The 19499-nt window shown below is 53.8% G+C and overlaps 1 protein-coding gene across 10 annotated transcripts in view; it reads right to left on the reverse strand.

Annotated features, from left to right (window-relative positions):
* PIK3C2G (phosphatidylinositol-4-phosphate 3-kinase catalytic subunit type 2 gamma) overlaps nt 1-19499 on the reverse strand; it is a 168776-nt gene that overhangs the window by 132298 nt on the left and 16979 nt on the right. For 7 of the 10 annotated variants that reach the window (XM_073650578.1, XM_073650580.1, XM_073650579.1 and 4 more), the window contains 3 exons: nt 6309-7315; nt 6076-6158; nt 5845-5999 (listed from right to left, as the gene is read on the reverse strand). In XM_073650578.1, coding sequence (XP_073506679.1) covers nt 5845-5999; nt 6076-6158; nt 6309-7298 — 1228 coding nt within the window. In that variant the 5' untranslated portion in view covers nt 7299-7315. Of the gene's footprint in view, nt 1-5844; nt 6000-6075; nt 6159-6308; nt 7316-14180; nt 14260-19499 lie in introns of those variants that run through there. The other 3 variants (XM_073650582.1, XM_073650581.1, XM_073650583.1) reach the window with 3 other exon arrangements.

The raw sequence follows: 19499 nt of genomic DNA on the forward strand, positions 1-19499 counted from the left end.
GCCTAAGGGGGAGGGTGTCATCACTTCTGACTTTTGGAGGGGCTGACACCAGGGATGTAGGAGAGACATGTTTTGTGGAGGAGCTGATGGAAGGACCCTGGAGAGATAGGACCTATGGATGGATGGCTTATGGAATGTTGGAGCTCAGTTATCAACTGATCCCAGGTTGAGAACTTAAGGACTGAGAGAACTGTATTTTGGCCATTTACTTGAAATTGCTGCATTACCATGGATGTGATTAATAAAACATTGCTGCATCGATAACCTGCCTAGGTGATTACTTACAACCCACAACCGCACATCTTTACATGCACATATTAATCTTTTCCTTTTATTAGCCAGTCTCAGATATGGCTGTTTCTTTGCCACTTTGCCCTGAAGGCCAGCATCCCGGAGTCGCCTCTTCCCTGTAACGTTGACACTGGCGTTTTGCGTGTGCTATATAATGAAGCTGCCAGTTGAGGAGCTGTGAGGCGTCGATTTCTCACACTAGAGACTCTAATGTCCTTGTCTTGTTGCTCAGTTGTGCAGCGGGGCCTCCACTTCTCTTTCCTCTCTGGTTAGAGCCTGTTTGTGCTCTCCTCTGAAGGGAGCAGTACACACCGTTGGAGGAAATCTTCAGTTTCCAATCCTTATGGTCTTTGGCAATCTTCAGCCTGGCTCTCCTTTGCTTCTCATTGATGAAAGGCTTTTTTCTAGCTTTACATGACTCGAGGCCTCTAGGAGCCGGTTACCAACTGTTCTTGCCGTGCCCTTCACCCCAGTCGCCATTTGCCATTCCTTTTGTAGGTCACTTGATGTCATCCTGCGGTTGCTGAGTGACATTGGAATAAGATGACTGTCATCCCGGTCAGTGGAGAGTCGCTCTCGCCCTCTGCCGGTCTGTAGCTTTGTTGTCCCCAATGTCTGCTGCTTGACCTTGTTGTAATGGCCTGCCATCTTCGAAATTTTAAGGATGGAGACAATGTAATGGAGACAAAAGGGCCTCTAAGAGGATTCTTACAGGGTGCTTCAAAGATAGAGAGAGATTGTCATCTGCTGGTCAGGCACAGTCTTGCGGAACCGAGATGTACAAGAGAAGTTGAAGGGGGAGCAGATTTAGACGCTGGACCCGGTCAGGTGACTTCCAGGAAGGAGTTCCTGGAGATAAGCGCGCCAAGCCTGAGGAGTTTTTGGCACCAAGCAGCAGAGAGGAGCAGACGTGCTCCCTGCGTGCTGAGAAGCCCCGCGTGGCAGGCCTAAGCCGGAGGCCTGTGAGGTGCCACAGCCGGGCGCCGGTGGAAGTGCTCCGGATCCCTCACAGATGTGACCCGAGTGCTGTACCTGCTGAGGAGAGTCATAACCTGCTTGCGGTGCTGAGTGAGTTCACAGAACCCGACGTCGCCCGCCGACAGACGAGGTCTGGGCCCCCCTACCCAAGGCTCGAGAGATTGCCTCCAATGGCCAGGAAGAGAGGAGTTGAGAGACGGCTGTCCCAGGAAAGTCACGCCAGCGGAAGCAGAGGAGCTGCATACGTGAGCAGGGCCGTCACTTCTACTGTTCACCCACGGTACCAGGGCCGGTTGGGTTTAGGTACTCAGGTTGGGAGGGGAACAGTTGGGGCGGAAGAAGCTAAACTTGCTTCAATTGATTTTGTCCGGAAAAGACTTGCGGCCTAGCGGGAATAACCGGTGACCCCCGCTAGAGCCATATACAGAGATAAAGAACTGACGTGGTGACTCCCCTGACTGAGGGCACCACATTACTTTGAGAGACTTCGTATTTTGGTAATATTTCAAATTACCGTTCAATACCCTTGCTGTTATCCCCTTGTTCAGAATACATGTAATATATATATATATATATATATATATATATATATGTATATATAAACTGTTTATAATCATCTCCGACAGTTCTCGCCTTGTGTCTCTGTGCGTTGCATCCCGGCACCTGCATTACATTTGGCGTAGTCGGCAGGATGCCACATTCAGACGTAGAGATGGCGGAGCAGCCTGTGACTGGGTCCGGCCGGAGCCATATACCCCTGGGGGCTATGCTCAGCCATCTTCCCAAGTTCACAGGGAATGGAATGTCACTGTGGGACTGGGTAGAAAGACTGAGAAGTATGCATTGTACAGTACAGACCAAAAGTTTGGACACACCTTCTCATTTAAAGATTTTCCTGACTATGAAAATTGTACATTCACACTGAAGGCATCAAAACTATGAATTAACACATGTGGAATTATATACTTAACAAAAAAGTGTGAAACCACTGAAAATATGTCTTATATTCTAGGTTCTTCACAGTAGCCACCTTTTGCTTTGATGACTGCTTTGCACACTCTTGGCATTCTCTTGATGAGCTTCAAGAGGTAGTCACCGGAAAGGGTCTTCACTTCACAGGTGTGCCCTGTCAGGCTTAATAAGTGGGATTTCTTGCCTTATAAATGGGGTTGGGATCATCAGTTGTGTTGTGCAGAAGTCAGGTGGATACACAGCTGATAGTCCTACTGAATAGACTGTTAGAATTTGTGTTATGGCAAGAAAAAAGCAGCTAAGTAAAGAAAAACGAGTGGCCATCATTACTTTAAGAAATGAAGGTCAGTCAATGCGAAAAATTGGGAAAACTTTGAAAGTGTCCCCAAGTGCAGTTGCAAAAACCATCAAGCGCTACAAAGAAACTGGCTGACATGAGGACCGCCCCAGGAAAGGAAGACCAAGAGTCACCTCTGCTTCTGAGGATAAGTTTATCCGAGTCACCAGCCTCAGAAATCGCAGGTTAACAGCAGCTCAGATTAGAGACCAGGTCAATGCCACACAGAGTTCTAGCAGCAGACACATCTCTACAACAACTGTTAAGAGGAGACTTTGTGCAGCCGGCCTTCATGGTAAAATAGCTGCTAGGAAACCACTGCTAAGGACAGGCAACAAGCAGAAGAGACTTGTTTGGGCTAAAGAACACAAGGAATGGACATTAGACCAGTGGAAATCTGTGCTTTGGTCTGATGAGTCCAAATTTGAGATGTTTAGTTCCAACCACCGTGTCTTTGTGCGACGCAGAAAAGGTGAACGGATGGACTCTACATGCCTGGTTCCCACCGTGAAGCATGGAGGGGGAGGTGTGATGGTGTGGGGGTGCTTTGCTGGTGACACTGTTGGGGATTTATTCAAAATTGAAGGCATACTGAACCAGCATGGCTACCACAGCATCTTGCAGCGGCATGCTATTCCATCCGGTTTGCGTTTAGTTGGACCATCATTTATTTTTCAACAGGACAATGACCCCAAACACCTCCAGGCTGTGTAAGGGCTATTTGACCAAGAAGGAGAGTGATGGGGGGCTACGCCAGATGACCTGGCCTCCACAGTCACCAGACCTGAACCCAATCGAGATGGTTTGGGGTGAGCTGGACCACAGAGTGAAGGCAAAAGGGCCAACAAGTGCTAAGCATCTCTGGGAACTCAAGATTGTTGGAAGACCATTTCCGGTGACCACCTCTTGAAGCTCATCAAGAGAATGCCAAGAGTGTGCAAAGCAGTCATCAAAGCAAAAGGTGGCTACTTTGAAGACCCTAGAATATAAGACATATTTCCCGTTGTTTCACACTTTTTTGTTAAGTATATAATTCCACATGTGGTAATTCATAGTTTTGATGCCTTCAGTGTGAATGTACAATTTCCATAGTCATGAAAATACAGAAAAATCTTTAAATGAGAAGGTGTGTCCAAACTTTTGGTCTGTACTGTAGATAGTATCGGGCAGCCTGCCTAATCCAATAATAGGGGTGTAACTAAAAGGCTGTAAGCCGGATACTGTGCATTACCCTAGTGTGAACAGCGCCCTATACAAGCCTTTTTGTGGGCAATTCAAATACTAAGCAGTCACCCCCTCCATGAAATGGTCGGTTGTGAGTGGTTGTCTCATCAGTATATTGCACTTTTGTAGCCGCCATCTTTATGTGGGTTTGCTGCCCCCTGGTATTGCATTAGTTCTGAAGATCTGGGCAGGTAAACGCTGCTGGCCTTTATTTTTTGCTGCGTTTTTTCTTGAATCTTGGGGGAATTTTAATTCTTCTTAGTGTGGCTTTGCTTTTTGCGTTCAGTTCTTGTTCAATCCTAACCTTGCCTTGCACGCCAGTCTCACAGCCACAAAGCCTTCAAATTCCAGGTCTTCCATGGCATGAAGGGTTTACCCCACTTGATTGACCTTTTTGGTCAGGGGGTTGGTCATCTTTTTACCTTCTGGAAGGTCTGGAAGGTTCACAGACAACGCCTGGGTCAGGGAGGTGGTTTCCTTAATTTGCAAAATCAAAATTTACCTCCCTACCCCAAACAGGTTTTTTCTTTCAACCCCCTCCAAGGACTGAACCTCGCGCTTATGTTTTCTTCCAAGCCATCCACACCTTCATCGTCAAGAAGTCATTGTTCCGGTTCCAGACATGGAACGGTTCCAGTGCTACTACTTCAACCTGGTCACAGTCCCCAAGAAGGATGGTCTTTGAAGAGCCAAAACAAATTTGTGCAAGAATGACGATTTGCTAGGAATCCCTCTGGTCTTTTGTCACATTGCTGGAACTAGAACAATTCCTCTCTTCAGTGGACATCCATGACATGTATCTTCACATCGCCATTGCGGAATCCCACCAGTGGTTTCTTCACTTCTCTGTCGGTGTTCTTCATTACGAGTTTAGCCCTTTACCCTTCAGTCTAGCGACAGCTCCCAGGGTCTTCACCAGGTGGTCGCCCCACTAATGGCGTTCCTATATGCCAGAGGGGTGGCAATCATCCCTTATCTCGATGATCTCTTATTGAAGGTCCAGTCTAACGATGACACCGTGTCCAGCCTCCAGATCACCATGGTCTCCTTTTGGTTGGATTGTCAACACGTAGAAGTCTTGCTTGTTTGATGCCATCTCAGAACCTGGAATTTATGGGCATGGCCATAGACACCCATGCTGGTCAGGTTTTTCTACAGGATCTCTCTTCTTCAATCTGGAGCAGCTCAGCTGTGGACAAAGTCCTCGTGTTACATCCATTTTTCCATGAAAGTTCTGGGCAGGATGGTTTCAGTTTTTGAGGCAGTTTCTTCTTCCCGGTTTTACACCCAGACACTACAGAGTAAAATCCTATGTCTTTGGACCAAGTCAGTGAGTACCCGGTCTTCCCCCATTCGGGCCTGCAGAGATTTTTTTCTGGTGGTTAACAACCCTGGCTCCAATTTCTAGCAGGTCCTTCCTCCCTTCCACACTGTGACTTCTTATATTTAGGATTCTAAACCTTCTGGACAGACGACATCGGAGACGATCAGTGATAAATTATCTTCAAAGACGCAGACGGCTGATAATCCTGCACACGGTGCGGAGTGTAGACAGTGTGTGCGTGTACAACGAGGGCAGCCGGTGCGTGTACACCGATGGCAGTTAGTGTGTGCATGTATACTGAGGGCAGACAGTGTGTGGGTGTACAGCGAGGGCAGACGGTGCATGTACACCGATGGCAGATAGTGTGTGCGTGTATACTGAGGGCAGACAGTGTGTGCGTGTACAGCGAGGGCAGACGGTGTGCATGTACACCGAGGGCAGACAGTGCATGTACACCGATGGCAGATAGTGTGTGCGTGTATACTGAGGGCAGACAGTGTGTGCGTGAACACCGAGGGCAGACAGTGCATGTACACCGATGGCAGATATTGTATGCGTGTACAGCGAGGGCAGACAGTGTGCGTGTACTCAGAGTGCGTTTATGTCTTAGTGCACAAATAGAGCATAGACGCTGACGATAATTAAACACATACAGCGTGTACACCACACACAGCGTAGCGCCCCCCGCCTGCAGGGCGCCCCCACATTCCGCTTTCACCTCTCTGGACGATGTGCAGCGCAGGGTGGAGGTCGGCGCCGGTGATGGAGATCTCGACCTCGGAGTCTCTGACATTTTCTGGGAAGGGAACGGCCGCGCTCCAGATTCTCCCGGAGTTGGAGGATCGGTCAGAGGCGGGAAACCCCTGCCGTATACTGGAAGAGAAGGCGGGGCAACAACTGTCATGTGACTGCGAGAACTCCGCCCCAGCACATTATACTACAGACGTACCGGCAAACGGCAGCGCAGAATGCAGCGACCTCCGGCTCCTGCCACCCCGGAGCCTCCCGCAGCTTTATTCTCCAGTCACTCGTCTGAGGAAGCAAAAGAAGAAAGTGATCACATGACCGGCCGCCGCCGCATACCCGCTCTCTGTGGGATGCTTCTATGCAGCATTCCAGTTGCTCTGAAGTTGTCATGGTAACATAAACTTCCTGTCATGTGATCACTCTATGCACTCTTACCATGGCAACCTCAGAGCGAGCAGAGTGTTCCATGACACTGACCGGAGGCTCCTGGCTGCGTCCATGCGCTGCGCCCATGTGAACGTCATACAAGGAGCGGCGTCTCGTGGCAGTGGGGTCTGCGTACAGCCCCTCCCCAGGCCAGGGGGTGGCATCCAGCGTACGGCTCCTCCCACGGCTCCACGTGTCACGCCGTGCGGGGCCGGGCTGCCCGATACTGTGGATGTGATGGACGCTCGGATCGCTCAGGTCCCCACAATTCTCAAAGCCGATCCAGAAGACTCCGGTGACCGGCGCCATGTCCTCATCCGTGTCCTCGCCAAGTAGAGACGGTGACTGGGGAAACCATGACAACCTCTCCTCCATCCAGTTATCGGTGATGAAGCCGTAAGGAGCTGCTGCCACCGGGGTCCGCGAGGAAGTGGGAGGGGCAGGGCCATGCACCTCAGCACGGGAGGGGCCATACACCTCAGCAGGGGAGGGGCCATACACCTCAGCAGGGGAGGGGCCATACACCTCAGCAGGGGAGGGGCCATACACCTCAGCAGGGGAGGGACCATACACCTCAGCAGGGGAGGGACCATACACCACAGGAGGGGCTGAGGCAAAAACATCACGATGGGTTGGGCCATACATCTGAGGAGGGGAGGGGCCATAAACCTCAGCACGGGAGGGGCCATAAACCTCAGCAGGGGCAGAGGCAAAAATATCAGGATTGGTGGGGCCATACATCTGAGGAGGGGAGGGGCCATAAACCTCAGCACGGGAGGGGCCATAAACCTCAGCAGGGGCAGAGGCAAAAACATCAGGATGGGCGTGGCCATACATCTGAAGAGGGGAGGGGCCATACACATCAGGAGGGGCGGGTTCATTTAATAAGTTCACAGGCACATGATGAAAACCAGTAGGAGCAGGGAATTGTGGGGCTTCAGTCACTGAACAGAAGTTCATCACATGATCTGAAAAACCGATGTTAATTGGCCAATCCATAAATACCGCAAAAAAATCTGCAAAAAAGAGAAACAAGGAGTCACAACAAGGACCGAAATATACAATCCACTCACCCAACAACGACCGCAGCTCTGGAGGAGACTGGAGGACAAGACACCATGTAACAGCAGAATTGTGACTGCAGCTCTGGAGGTGACTGGAGGATAAGACACCATGTAACAGCAGAATAGTGACTGCAGCTCTGGAGGTAACTGGAGGATAAGACACCATGTAACAGCAGAATAGTGGCTGCAGCTCTGGAGGTGACTGGAGGATAAGACACCATGTAACAGCAGAATAGTGACTGCAGCTCTGGAGGTGACTGGAGGATAAGACAATATAACAGCAGAATAGCGACTGCAGCTCTGGAGGTGACTGGAGGATAAGACCTGATGTAAGAGTGTATATCACATGAGGATGCTTGGAGTGGTAGTGGAGCGCTCGCCCTCAGGGTTGATCTGTCAGCAGCCTGTGGTAGTGGCAGGAGACGAGCGGTGTCAGGCGCGGCCGCTGCTCTCCCTGGACTGATGCTGCTATCTGGGCACTTACAGCCATATTGTGAAAGCTCAGCACAGAACACACAGAAAGCTGCAGCATGGGTGACATCACTCAGCAGTCAGCAAAAGTCTGAACGTCTGCAGGGTGCAGGATTATGAATTCGACCCACGGATCCCGCATTCCGCTGAGTTCGCCTTACAGACCCCGCATTCCGCTGAGCTCGCTCCATGGACCCCGCTGTGACGACACAGCTTCTAATCTTATTAAGCCAGACATTTAGATTTTTAATCCAAGAGAAATACACTATTATCTTTGTGTTGACTTGTAAATGTATGTGTATTTCTATGGCTGGTCAAGAAGGACAGATCAGTATTTGTATAAGCCTGATTGTTGTCTTTTCTTGGTTGTGAAACTATGATGTTTGTTATTATGCCAATTGCATATTGTACAAGATCCATCTAGAGGTTTATTTATAAGAGCCCCCTGCGATACCAACTATGTAAATTGATTAGCTCAAACAGTGAGACCTGAGTGAGCCCTGCACCTTTACCTCTGACCTGTGACTGATGACCTTAGCCACATGTAAATATAAAAAAAGATTTTTCTATCCTGCTGAAAAGAGATTTTAAACAGAGAATTGAAAGAGACTTTACAAGGAGAATCAAACATCAGCCTCTCTTCAGACCATCAGCTTGGTAGCATGGCTTTAACCAAAGAGACACAGATTTGGATTCTACATGATTCTAGTCTAAAGGTATATAGCCATGCCTGGAAAGATACAAATCTGCTCCATTGACCATCAGAGAACCCATGGATATATTTGGGGAGACGAGGTTGGGACGATGAAGTCACATGGCCACATGGATGTGTTGTTTGGGGTTGCCAGGTGGGACCCTCCGGTCACCTGGAACCCATGGAGACTTTTGGAGAAGCCAGATTGGGACCAGCCTGTCATCTGGCCCCATGGAAACTCTCGGAGAAGCCAGGGTGGGACCCTCGGGTCTCCTGGCCTTGTACCTCGATGGACTGTCGGTTTCCTAAGCTTGCCGCTATCTCCTCTCTGTGGGGGCCCGCCAGAAGCGGGGGGGCCACTGGTTGAGGTAGTCGGCCCTGGAAGTCCCAAAGTCGCAGCTGCTCAATCCCAGGCGGGCAGAGCGGAAGGGTGAGACTGTGTAATTTTGCACCATCTTGGGTATTTGCTGGGACTGTTCTGTGTGTTTATTGTCCGTTTTGTGGTTCAATAAAGTATTGCCACACTGTTTTACCCTCACCCTGTGTTGTCTGAGTGGTATTATGTCCACGGAAGACCCGCATTCCGCTAAGCTCACCTTATGGACCCCACATTCAGCTGAGCTCACCTTAAAGACCCCGCATTCTGCTAAGCTCACCTTAAAGACCCCGCATTCCGCTGAGCTCGCCCCATGGACCCTGCATTTCGCTGAGCTCGCCCCATGGACCCCACATTCCACTGAGATTGCCTTATGGACCCTACATTTTGCTGAGATCGCCCCATGGAACCCGCATTCCGCTAAGCTCGCCTTACAGTCCCTGCATTCCGCTGAGATCGCCTTATGGACCCCACATTCTACTGAGCTCACCCCATGGACCCCACTTTCTACTGAGCTCGTCCCACGGACCCCGCATTCCGCTGAGCTCGCCCTATGGACCCCACATTCCACTGAGATCACCTTATGGACCCCACATTTTGCTGAGCTCGCCCCATGGACCCCGCATTTCGCTAAGCTCGCCTTACAGTCCCTGCATTCCGCTGAGATCGCCTTATGGACCGCACATTCTGCTGAGTTCATGCCATGGCTCAACATTCCGCTGAACTCGCCCCATGGACCCCGCATTCCGGTGAGCTCACCTTACGATCCCTGCATTCCGCTGAGCTTGCATTATAGACCCCACATTCTGCTGAACTCGCTCCATGGATCCTACATTCCGATGAGCTCGCCCCATGGATCCCGCATTCCGCTGAACTCACCACACGGATCCCGCATTCCACTGAACTCGCCCCACATTCTGCCTAGCTTGTCCCACGGATCCCACATTCTGCTAAGCTTGCCCCACGGATCCCACATTCTACTGAGCTCGTCCCACCGACCCTGCATTCCGCTGAGCTCGCCCCATGGACCCAGCATTCTGCTGAGATCGCCTTATGGACCCCACATTTTGCTGAGCTTGCCCCATGGACCCCGCATTCTGCTGAGCTCACCTTACGGTCCCTGCATTCCGCTGAGCTCGCCTTATAGACCCCGCATTCTGCTGAGCTCGCCCCATGGATCCCGCATTCCGCTGAACTCTCCCCATGGATTCCACATTCTGCTGAGCTTGCCCTATAGATCCCACATTCTGCTGAGCTTGCCCCATGGATCCCACATTCTGCTGAGCTTGCCCCATGGATCCCACATTCTACTGAGCTCGTCCCACGTACCCCGCATTCCCCTGAGCTCGCCCCATGGACCTCACATTCTACTGAGCTCGTCCCACGGATCCTGCATTTTGCTGAGCTCACCCTATGGACCCCACATTCCACTGATATCGCCTTATGGACCCCACATTTTGCTGAGCTCGCCCCATGGATCCCACATTCTACTGAGCTCGTCACACGGACCCCACATTCCCCTGAGCTCTCCTCATGGACCCCACATTCTACTGAGCTCGTCCCACGGACCCCGCATTCCGCTGAGCTCGCCCTATAGACCCTGCATTCCACTGAAATCACCTTATGGACCCCACATTCTTCTGAGCTCACCCCATGGACCCCACATTCTACTGAGCTCATCCCACGGATCCCGCATTCCGCTGAGCTCGCCTTATGGACCCCGCATTCCATTGATATCGCCTTATGGACCCCACATTTTGCTGAGCTCGCCCCATGGACCCCGCATTCCACTAAGCTCGCCTTACAGTCCCTGCATTCCGCTGAGATCGCCTTATGGACCCCACATTCTGCTGAGCTCATGCCATGAGCCCACATTCCGCTGAACTCGTCCCATGGACCCTGCATTCCAGTGAGCTCACCTTATGATCCCTGCATTCCGCTGAGCTCGCCTTATAGACTCCACATTCTGCTGAGCTCGCAACCATGGATCCCGCATTCCGCTGAACTTGCCCCACGGATCCCACATTTTACTGAGCTGGCCCCACGGATCCCACATTCTACTGAGCTCGTCCCACCGACCCCGCATTCCTCTGAGCTCGCCCCATGGAACCCGCATTCCGAAGAGATCGCCTTATGGACCCCACATTTTGATGAGCTTGTCCCATGGACCCCGCATTCGGCTGAGCTCGCCCCATGGAACCCGCATTCCGAAGAGATTGCCTTATGGACCCCACATTTTGATGAGCTCGTCCCATGGACCCCACATTCCGGTGAGCTCACCATATGGTCCCTGCATTAAGCTGAGCTCAGCTTATAGACCCCGCATTCTGCTGAGCTTGCCCCATGGATCCCGCATTCCGCAGAACTCGCCCCGTGGACCCCGCATTCTGCTAAGCTTGCCTTATGGTCCCCACATTCCGCTGAGATCACCTTATGGACCCCACATTCTGCTGAGCTCACCCCATGGATCCCGCATTCCGCTGAGTTTGCCCCACGCATTCCGCTGAGCTCGCCCCCCTAGATCCCGCATTCCGCTGAGCTCGCCCCACGGACCCTGCATCTGGCTGATCTCGCCCCAAGGACCCCACTGAGTTCGTCCCATGGACCACGCATTCCACTGAGCTCATCCTACAGATCCCACATTCCACTGAGTTGCCGATAAGTACCCAGGGGCAATCCCTGCTCATTCTCCCATAGCCGCGGCCTCCTGCTTTCAATGATCTCACAGGGGCTCCATTAGGACGTCTGGACTCACACGACTTACACCCCCACACTCCACTAGACGAACTCTGACCTGAGGCTTCAGAGAGGGGTGAAGGGGGTACTGTTAGAACCCTCCTGTTAGTTCTTTTTCTATTTTGCTGGTGACTTTTTTGCCTATATATTCCAGCTCCGCCCTCCTGGCCTTGCTGGACTTCAGTGTTACATTTACTCTTAAGCTAGCCAGGTGCCTTGTACCTTACTCTGTAGTTTGTTTGGTCCTTGGACCACTAGTACTTTTTGTTTGTTTGTCTTTGCTCTGCTACAATTTCTGCTAGGAGGTGTCCAACTATATCCCAGTCCTTAGTTCTTGTAGGGACCCCTCCCTTATATCTATAGGTCTGCGTTCAGACTAGCTGAGGACTTAGGCTGGTCTGTTCACAAGGAACAGGTCCCCCGCTGCATCGTAGGGAATCAGCTTAGTCCTATTGTAGGGACAGTTTTCCTATCTTTCCTTAGTGTTTGTAGCAGTTCATAACAGGTACGGCCCTAATGGTATGTGTGTACTGCACTACGGAATGTGCTGGCGCCATGTAACATTATTGTTCTATGTGGGGACTGAGGTGTCATATGATCGAGGAGCCGCTGCTCATTACCTCCTCTCCTCTGCCACTCGTTACCTCTCCCCCCTCCTCCACTCGTTACCTCTCTCCCCCCCGCCACTTGTTACCTCTCCCCCTCCGCCACTCGTTACCTCCCCTCCTCTACCCCTAGTTACCTCTCCCCCTCCCTCGTTACCTCTCCCCCTCCCTCGTTACCTCTCCCCCTCAGCTCCTCTTTACCTCCCCCGTTACCTCCCTTCCTACACCCCTTGTTACCTCTCCACCTCCGCCACTCCTTACCTCTCCCCCTCCGCCACTCCTTATCTCTCCCCCTCCGCCCCTCGTTACCTCTCCCCCTCCGCCCCTCCCTCGTTACCTCTCCCCCTCTGTTCCTCCCTCATTACCTCCCCCCCATAACCCACCCTTGTTACCTCTCCCCCTCCGCCACTCGTTACCTCCCCCCCTCGTTACCTCCCCCGCCACTCGTTACCTCCCCCCCTCGTTACCTCCCCCCCTCCGCCCCTCGTTACCTCTGCCACTCGTTACCTCCCCCCTTCGCCCCTCGTTACCTCCCCCCTCCGCCCCTCATTACCTCCCCCCCTTTGCCCTTCCTTACCTCTTTTCCTCCGCCCCTCATTACCTCTCCTCCGCCCCTCGTTACCTCTCCCCCCGCCCCTCATTACCTCTCCTCCTCCGTCCCTCGTTACCTCTCCTCCTCTGTCCCTCGTTACTGCCCCTCCTCCGCCCCTCGTTACATCCCCTCATCCGCCCCTCGTTACATCCCCTCCTCCGCCCCTCGTTACCTCTCCCCCTCCGCCCCTCGTTACCTCCCCCCCTCGTTACCTCCCCCCCTCGTTACCTCCCCCGCCACTCGTTACCTCCCCCCCTCGTTACCTCCTCCCTCCGCCCCTCGTTACCTCTCCCCCTCTGCCACTCGTTACCTCCCCCCTCCGCCCCTCATTACCTCCCCCCCTTTGCCCTTCCTTACCTCTTTTCCTCCGCCCCTCGTTACCTCTCCTCCGCCCCTCGTTACCTCTCCCCCTGCCCCTCATTACCTCTCCCCCTGCCCCTCGTTACCTCTCCTCCTCCGTCCCTCGTTACCTCTCCTCCTCCGTCCCTCGTTACTGCCCCTCCTCCGCCCCTCGTTACATCCCCTCCTCCTTCGCCCCTCGTTACCTCTCCCCCTCCGCCCCTCGTTACCTCTCCCCCTCTGCCCCTCGTTACCTCTCCCCCTCTGCCCCTCGTTACCTCTCCCCCTCCGTTCCTCCCTCATTACCTTCCCCCCATAACCCACCCTCGTTACCGCTCCTCCTCCGTTCCTCCCTCATTACCTCCCCCCCATAACCCACCCTCGTTACCTCTCCCCCACAGCCCCTCGTTACCTGCCCGCCTCGTTACCTCCCCCGCCACTCGTTACCCCCCCCTCGTTACCTCCCCCCTCCGCCCCTCATTACCTCTCCCCCTCTGCCACTCATTACCTCCCACCTCCGCCCCTCGTTTCCTCCCACCTCCGCCCCTCATTACCTCTCCCCCCTTTGCCCTTCCTTACCTCTTTTCCTCCGCCCCTCGTTACCTCTCCTCCGCCCCTCGTTACCTCTGCTCCTCCGTCCCTCGTTACCCCTCCTCCGCCCCTCGTTACCTCTCCCCCTCCGCCCCTCGTTACCTCTCCCCCTCCGTTCCTCCCTCATTACCTCCCCCCCATAACCCACCCTCGTTACCTCTCCCCCTCCGCCCCTCGTTACCTCCCCCCCTCGTTACCTCCCCACCACTCATTACCTCCCCCCCTCGTTACCTCCCCCCTCCGCCCCTCATCACCTCTCCCCCTCCGCCCCTCGTTACCTCCCCCCTCCGCCCCTCGTTACCTCCCCCCCTTTGCCCTTCCTTACCTCTTTTCCTCCGCCCCTCGTTACCTCTCCTCCGCCCCTCGTTACCTCTCCCCCCGCCCCTCGTTACCTCTCCTCCGTCACTCGTTACCTTCCTCCTCCGTCCCTCGTTACCTCTCCTCCTCTGCCCCTTGTTACCTCTCCTCTCCGCAGCCTGGAAGCCTCTGTATGGCTAATTATAGGAACGTCTCATGACCAGAGATCAGATATCCCAGAGAGAGTCTCCGACAGCTGCAGAGGCTACTGCTCCCTGTTATCAGCCATTACTGGAGGAGGTGACTGTAGGACAGGAGACTGCAATCTATTACTCCCTGTTATCAGCCATTACTGGAGGAGGTGACTGTAGGACAGGTGCCCACAATCAGTTTCTCCCTGCTGAGAGTAGCAGCTGTCTGTGGAGCTCCAGGACTTCCAGGAGGAGGGTCGTCGTCTGCCTCTCTTCTCCCCAGGGAGAGGCAGGCTTACTGGGAGGCCGGCATGGCTTCCCAGCCTCCTATCCCCCGGTCTATGCCGGCGGGGGACAAGGAGCCACAACAACCGGCCCAGGAGGGAGTGAGGAGATCCGGTAGGGTGAAGAAAAACCATACCCACCTACTCCAACCCCGAGACGGTTCATCGCCCGCCCAGAGAGGGAAACCGGGGCACCCCAGGCCCCAGGAACAAGAGTCCAGCAAGATCCTGGGGGGAGATGAGCTGAAGCGAGTCCACAAGTTCCTTCTCCTCCCAAGTGGTCGCCATGCTACGAGAATACGAGGACGCCGGCAAAGCACTAACCCAGCTGAAAGAGGAGCTGAGGGAGGCCCGGGTCCTGAACACCCGAGCGTCCAACAAGGAGAGACCCGCGACCTCCCAGAGGTTTAAAGCCCTCAGAGACGAGGTGGTCAGGTTAGTGCTCCTCCGGGAGGGGATTGAGAAAAGCGCAGGTCCCTTCCTGGAGAGGTTTAAGAACCAGCGGCAGTTCTCAGAAATGAAGGGGTTAAACACCTCAGGAGAACCGCCAGCCGGCGTCCTTAGTGAAGAGGAGGAGGAGGATGAAGAGGTGACTGGAGTGCCAGGTGCTAGAGCCAGTGAGGGGCAGAGCCGGAGTTCCAGTGGTCTCCCTGCAGGGCAGAGGACTCCCACAGCAGAGGCTGGAGTGTCGGGGGAAGAGGAAGGTGGATTGCTGAGGGAAATCCGACTGCTGGAGTCTCCAGTGGACCTGACACGGTTTTCCTTCGGGGAGGACGATCCACTGGAGGAGAAAAAAAAGAGGAGGAAGAAGACCGGAGGAGCCGCACAGGAGGTGGTGAGTTACAAGTATGTACCAATGTCTGATGTTGCGCCTGCCACCTCCTGGGTAAACCCCACCAAACCTAAAGGCACGGGCTCTGCAGTGGGCTCGAGGCAGAGGCAAGGTGGGGAGAGGAAAAGGACGTCCGGCGATGCTGCCATCTGTGCGGGGAACAGTGCAGGGGGCGAGGCTGTGGAGGTACTCACAGCGCCGGACATAGGAAGTTCTGTGGAGTTTCCCTCCCTGCCCTCTGCGGCTAAGCCTGTTATCACCGGGGAAAGGGGAGGCCGGGAGGGATGTGAAAAACACATCTGCAAAGAACACTGGGCACACTGCTGCGACAGGGGGGCAATGTGCCCCAGCGCCCAAAAAGGACAGTAAGGCCCCAAAATCTGTGGGTGCAGGGCGGACAGCGGTGCCCAACAAACAGTCTGCCCAGCACAAGGAACAAAATGCTTCAGTAGGGGGGCGGGGCGCTCCAGGAGACGACCTGCAGAAAGCCAGCAGCAACCAAAAGAAAACGGGTGTGGTGCTGCAGGGAAAGGAGTCTCTGGAAGTGCTCCCCTCCTCCGGCCCAGCAGGTGTGAGTGCAGAGACACCAGACACAAGGGAGGAAGGAATGGAGGTGACTGTGGAAGGTGCAGAGAACAGCAGAGGTAATGGGGTGACAAGTAAAGGGAATGGAAGTAGTGGTGCAGTGAATGATGGGAGTAATGGTGGAGCAGATGGTGGGAGTAATGGTGGAGCAGATGGTGAGAGTAGTAGGAATGGTGGAAGTAGTGGTGCAGTGAATGATGATGCAGCAAATGGTGGGGGTAGTGGTGCAGTGAATGATGATGCTGCAAATGGTGGGGGTAGTGGTGGAATGAATGGTGGGAGTAGTGGTGTAGCAAATGGTGGGGGTAGTGGTGGAATGAATGGTGGGAGTAGTGGTGTAGCAATTGGTGGGAGAAGTAGTGGAGTGAATGATGGGAGTGGTGGTCCTGTGAATGGTGGCAGTAGTAGTGGAGTGAATGGTGGGAGCAGCATTGGTGTTGGTGGGGGGGAAGTAGGCGCTGGTCCCGCTGCCCCCCCAGCATTGGCGGGGGCTTCAGCCCAAAGCTATTCAGGAGCTGTCAGTGCTGGGGGTAGTAGTGCGCCCTCGTCTGGTGGCCCTGGGGATGGTGACTTGCAACAGCAGCTCCTGGACGCCCTGAGGAGAGGGGAGAGCTCCATCACTGTAGAGGGGAGGGAGGTTGATCTGTCTTTCTGGATAGAGAGACATGGTCTTTCAGCCTTCCGAGATAGAGGGGCAGAGACTGTCTGGTCTCTGCCGACAACGGGGCAGAGGAGTAACCGTAGGAACGTGGTCCGTCTCCAGTGGGTAAGCAAGGATGCCTGTCCTGATAGGTCGAAGGTGGTTGAGCTCCTGCTGGGGATGGGCTTTGCGGCATATGACATCTTTGCCTTGATCCATCCCTACGGGACCTCCTACTTCGATGTCAGCTTCGTGAGACCGGAGGGCCTTGAGCTTTTCTGGTCTCGCCATGAGCTGGCTCGGAGTCGCCCCGAATGGCATGGTCTCTTTCCCCTGGCAATAACCCGCCAAGATTCAGTCAGGAAAGTGACCGTTTTGACTAGTAACGAGTCGCTTTCCTGTATGGACATTACCACCTGGGTGAGTCGATGCGGAGAGGTCACCAATATTCCCGAAAAGAATCTAGATGACCATGGTATCTGGTCAGGGGCCTGGACCTTCATGGTGAAATTGAAGGTTTCGGGAAACACTGTTACCCATATCCCCTCCTCAACCTTTTTGGGGAGGGATAGGATCTTGATTTTCTACCGGGGACAGCCTAAGGTCTGTCACAGGTGTGGTAGCCCCACACACTTCAGTGCGCAGTGTACCACCCAGAAATGCGCACTGTGTGGGGACCTCGGTCATCTTGCTGCTGCCTGTCGCAGGATTAGGTGTAACTTGTGTGGTGACCTCGGTCACCCGTTCAGTCGCTGTCCGCGTTCCTTCGCCAATGCGGTCCTGAAAGCGACGAGTGCGGCACAGGCGAAAGCCGGGACTAATCTTGCCGGTGAAGGGACCAGCAGAGGCGGGGGAGGCAGGGATCCGGTGAGGAGCAAGTTGCCGCCATCCAACATCAGGCGGCAGGAGCAGCGCCGTGGGGACAGGGGGCAGGGAGTAATGTCCCTAAACTCTGACCCAGGTACTTCACTTGCAGCTGAGGATCCTAAAGACAGCGAATTGAGCGAGGAGGTCAAGAGACTTGAAAGGGAAGAGCGAGAGGACGCCACGTCTTCCCAGGAACCCTCTTCTGGTGACAGTCTAGATGAGGGAGAGGGGGAGTGGTCACAGAAAAAGAAAAAGGGTAACAGGAAAACGGCCAGAGGTAGGAGGGGGACCAGGTCTCGAGCTGCCTCTTTGGAGTGCGACCCCTCTGACTCTCTGGCCGTGATCCAGGCGCCATTGGAGGGTTCAGCCGCCCCCCCTCTGGTGGATCTCTCCAACCGGTTCGGGGCTCTCCAGGACCTCCCTCTGGAGGGGGGAAGTGGGGACCCGGGGCCGGAGGTTGTGGACAAGGTGGTTGGGGCTCAGGAGATGGCTGGGTCTTCCTCTCGGGGGGCAAATACAAAGCCCTCTGGGGGGACGACTAACCCAGGACCACCAGACGAGGGCAAGAATGTATGTAAGGAGAGAATGGACGAGTCTGTTTGTCTTAAGCGCACTAAAAATCCGTCGTTATCGGAGGAAGAGGTTGGGACTGTCAGTGGTGGGAAGAAAAAGGCTATCTAATTCAATCAATCATGATGGTGGCACCCACCCGTTGACGCTGGCAACTATTAACATTTGCAGCATAAAGTCAGATGCGGCAAGGTACACGGCCTTTCATTTTCTCGGCCAACTTGACGCCGACATTTTGTTTTTGCAGGAGACCAGGTTGACCGATATATCAACCTTGCATAAAGCAAGGCGGGAGTGGAGGCATGGACCCTCCTACTGGTCTCTTGCGGCCGAGCTGTATAGCGGGGTGGCGGTCCTTTTTAAGACCGCAGCGGTTGAATGCAGACGAGTGATCGAATTAGAAATGGGGAGATGCTTGATCCTAGATGTCTCCATGGGGGGACAAGAGCTTCGGCTCATTAACATCTACGGTCCCCAGTCCAAGTGGGACCGCAAATGTCTCTTCCTGAAGATCAAACCTTTTTTATTTTCGAGTCGGCAGGTGGTCTTCGGAGGGGATTTCAACAACGTCACGAGATCCTGTGATAGAGAGGAGGTTCCGGAGACCAGCTGGCTTATGACTGCGTCGCGTTAAACAGGATAGTGAGTGAAGCTCGCCTGGTGGATGTCAACATCCGGCACAACCCGGGCGACACGGGATTCACCTTTTTTAGAGGTAGTCAGTGCAGGTCTAGGCTAGACAGGTTTTATTTGAAGGAGGAGGCCGTCTCTTCACCGTTGTCGGTTGTGGAGGTGGAGTTCTCGGATCACTGTTTGATTATGTTTTCTCTGAACGTTACAGAGACTCCTCGGATGGGAAGAGGCTATTGGAAGCTGAATTTGTCACTCCTTGAGGAAGAAGCTGTAAGACGGTCTTTTGAGGAATTCCTTCAGAGCCAGGTACCATTGCTGGGCCTAAGTAACACTAAGTCGGAGTGGTGGGAGATGTTCAAACATCGGGTGGCGAGATTCTTCCGGCAGCTCTCGAACCTCAGAAGCCTGAACAGGGATCGCCTGTATCAGAGCCTGAGGAGGAAACTCGAGCATCTTGTCTCGACTGGAGGTAGCCGCGAAGAGATCTCCAGAGTGAAGTCCTTGCTGAAGAGGTGTCAGTACGATAGGCACGCATCTTTGGTTTTCGAGAGGGACTACGGGAAGTACTGCTCGCCCGACCCTTACAGAAACTGTAAGATGTCAGTGAATAGTAAGATAGTGACAGGGCTGGTGGACAGTACGGGGTCCCTGAGAAGGTCCAGATCAGGGATCTTGGAGGTCGTCAGTTCCTACTACTCGCACCTCTTGGGAAGGAGGGAGCTGGATCGTGACGGGATGTCGGTTTTCCTGGCTGAATCTGTTCCTGAGCCAGGGGCTGACCTCTCGCTGGGCGGTTTGGCAGAAGCGATCAAAGAAGAGGAAATGAGACTGGC

The sequence above is a fragment of the Phyllobates terribilis genome, unplaced genomic scaffold (assembly GCF_046119375.1).
Source record: "Phyllobates terribilis strain yellow unplaced genomic scaffold, ASM4611937v1 Scaffold_10__3_contigs__length_209671492, whole genome shotgun sequence".
In the NCBI taxonomy this organism is placed as follows: domain Eukaryota; kingdom Metazoa; phylum Chordata; class Amphibia; order Anura; family Dendrobatidae; genus Phyllobates; species Phyllobates terribilis.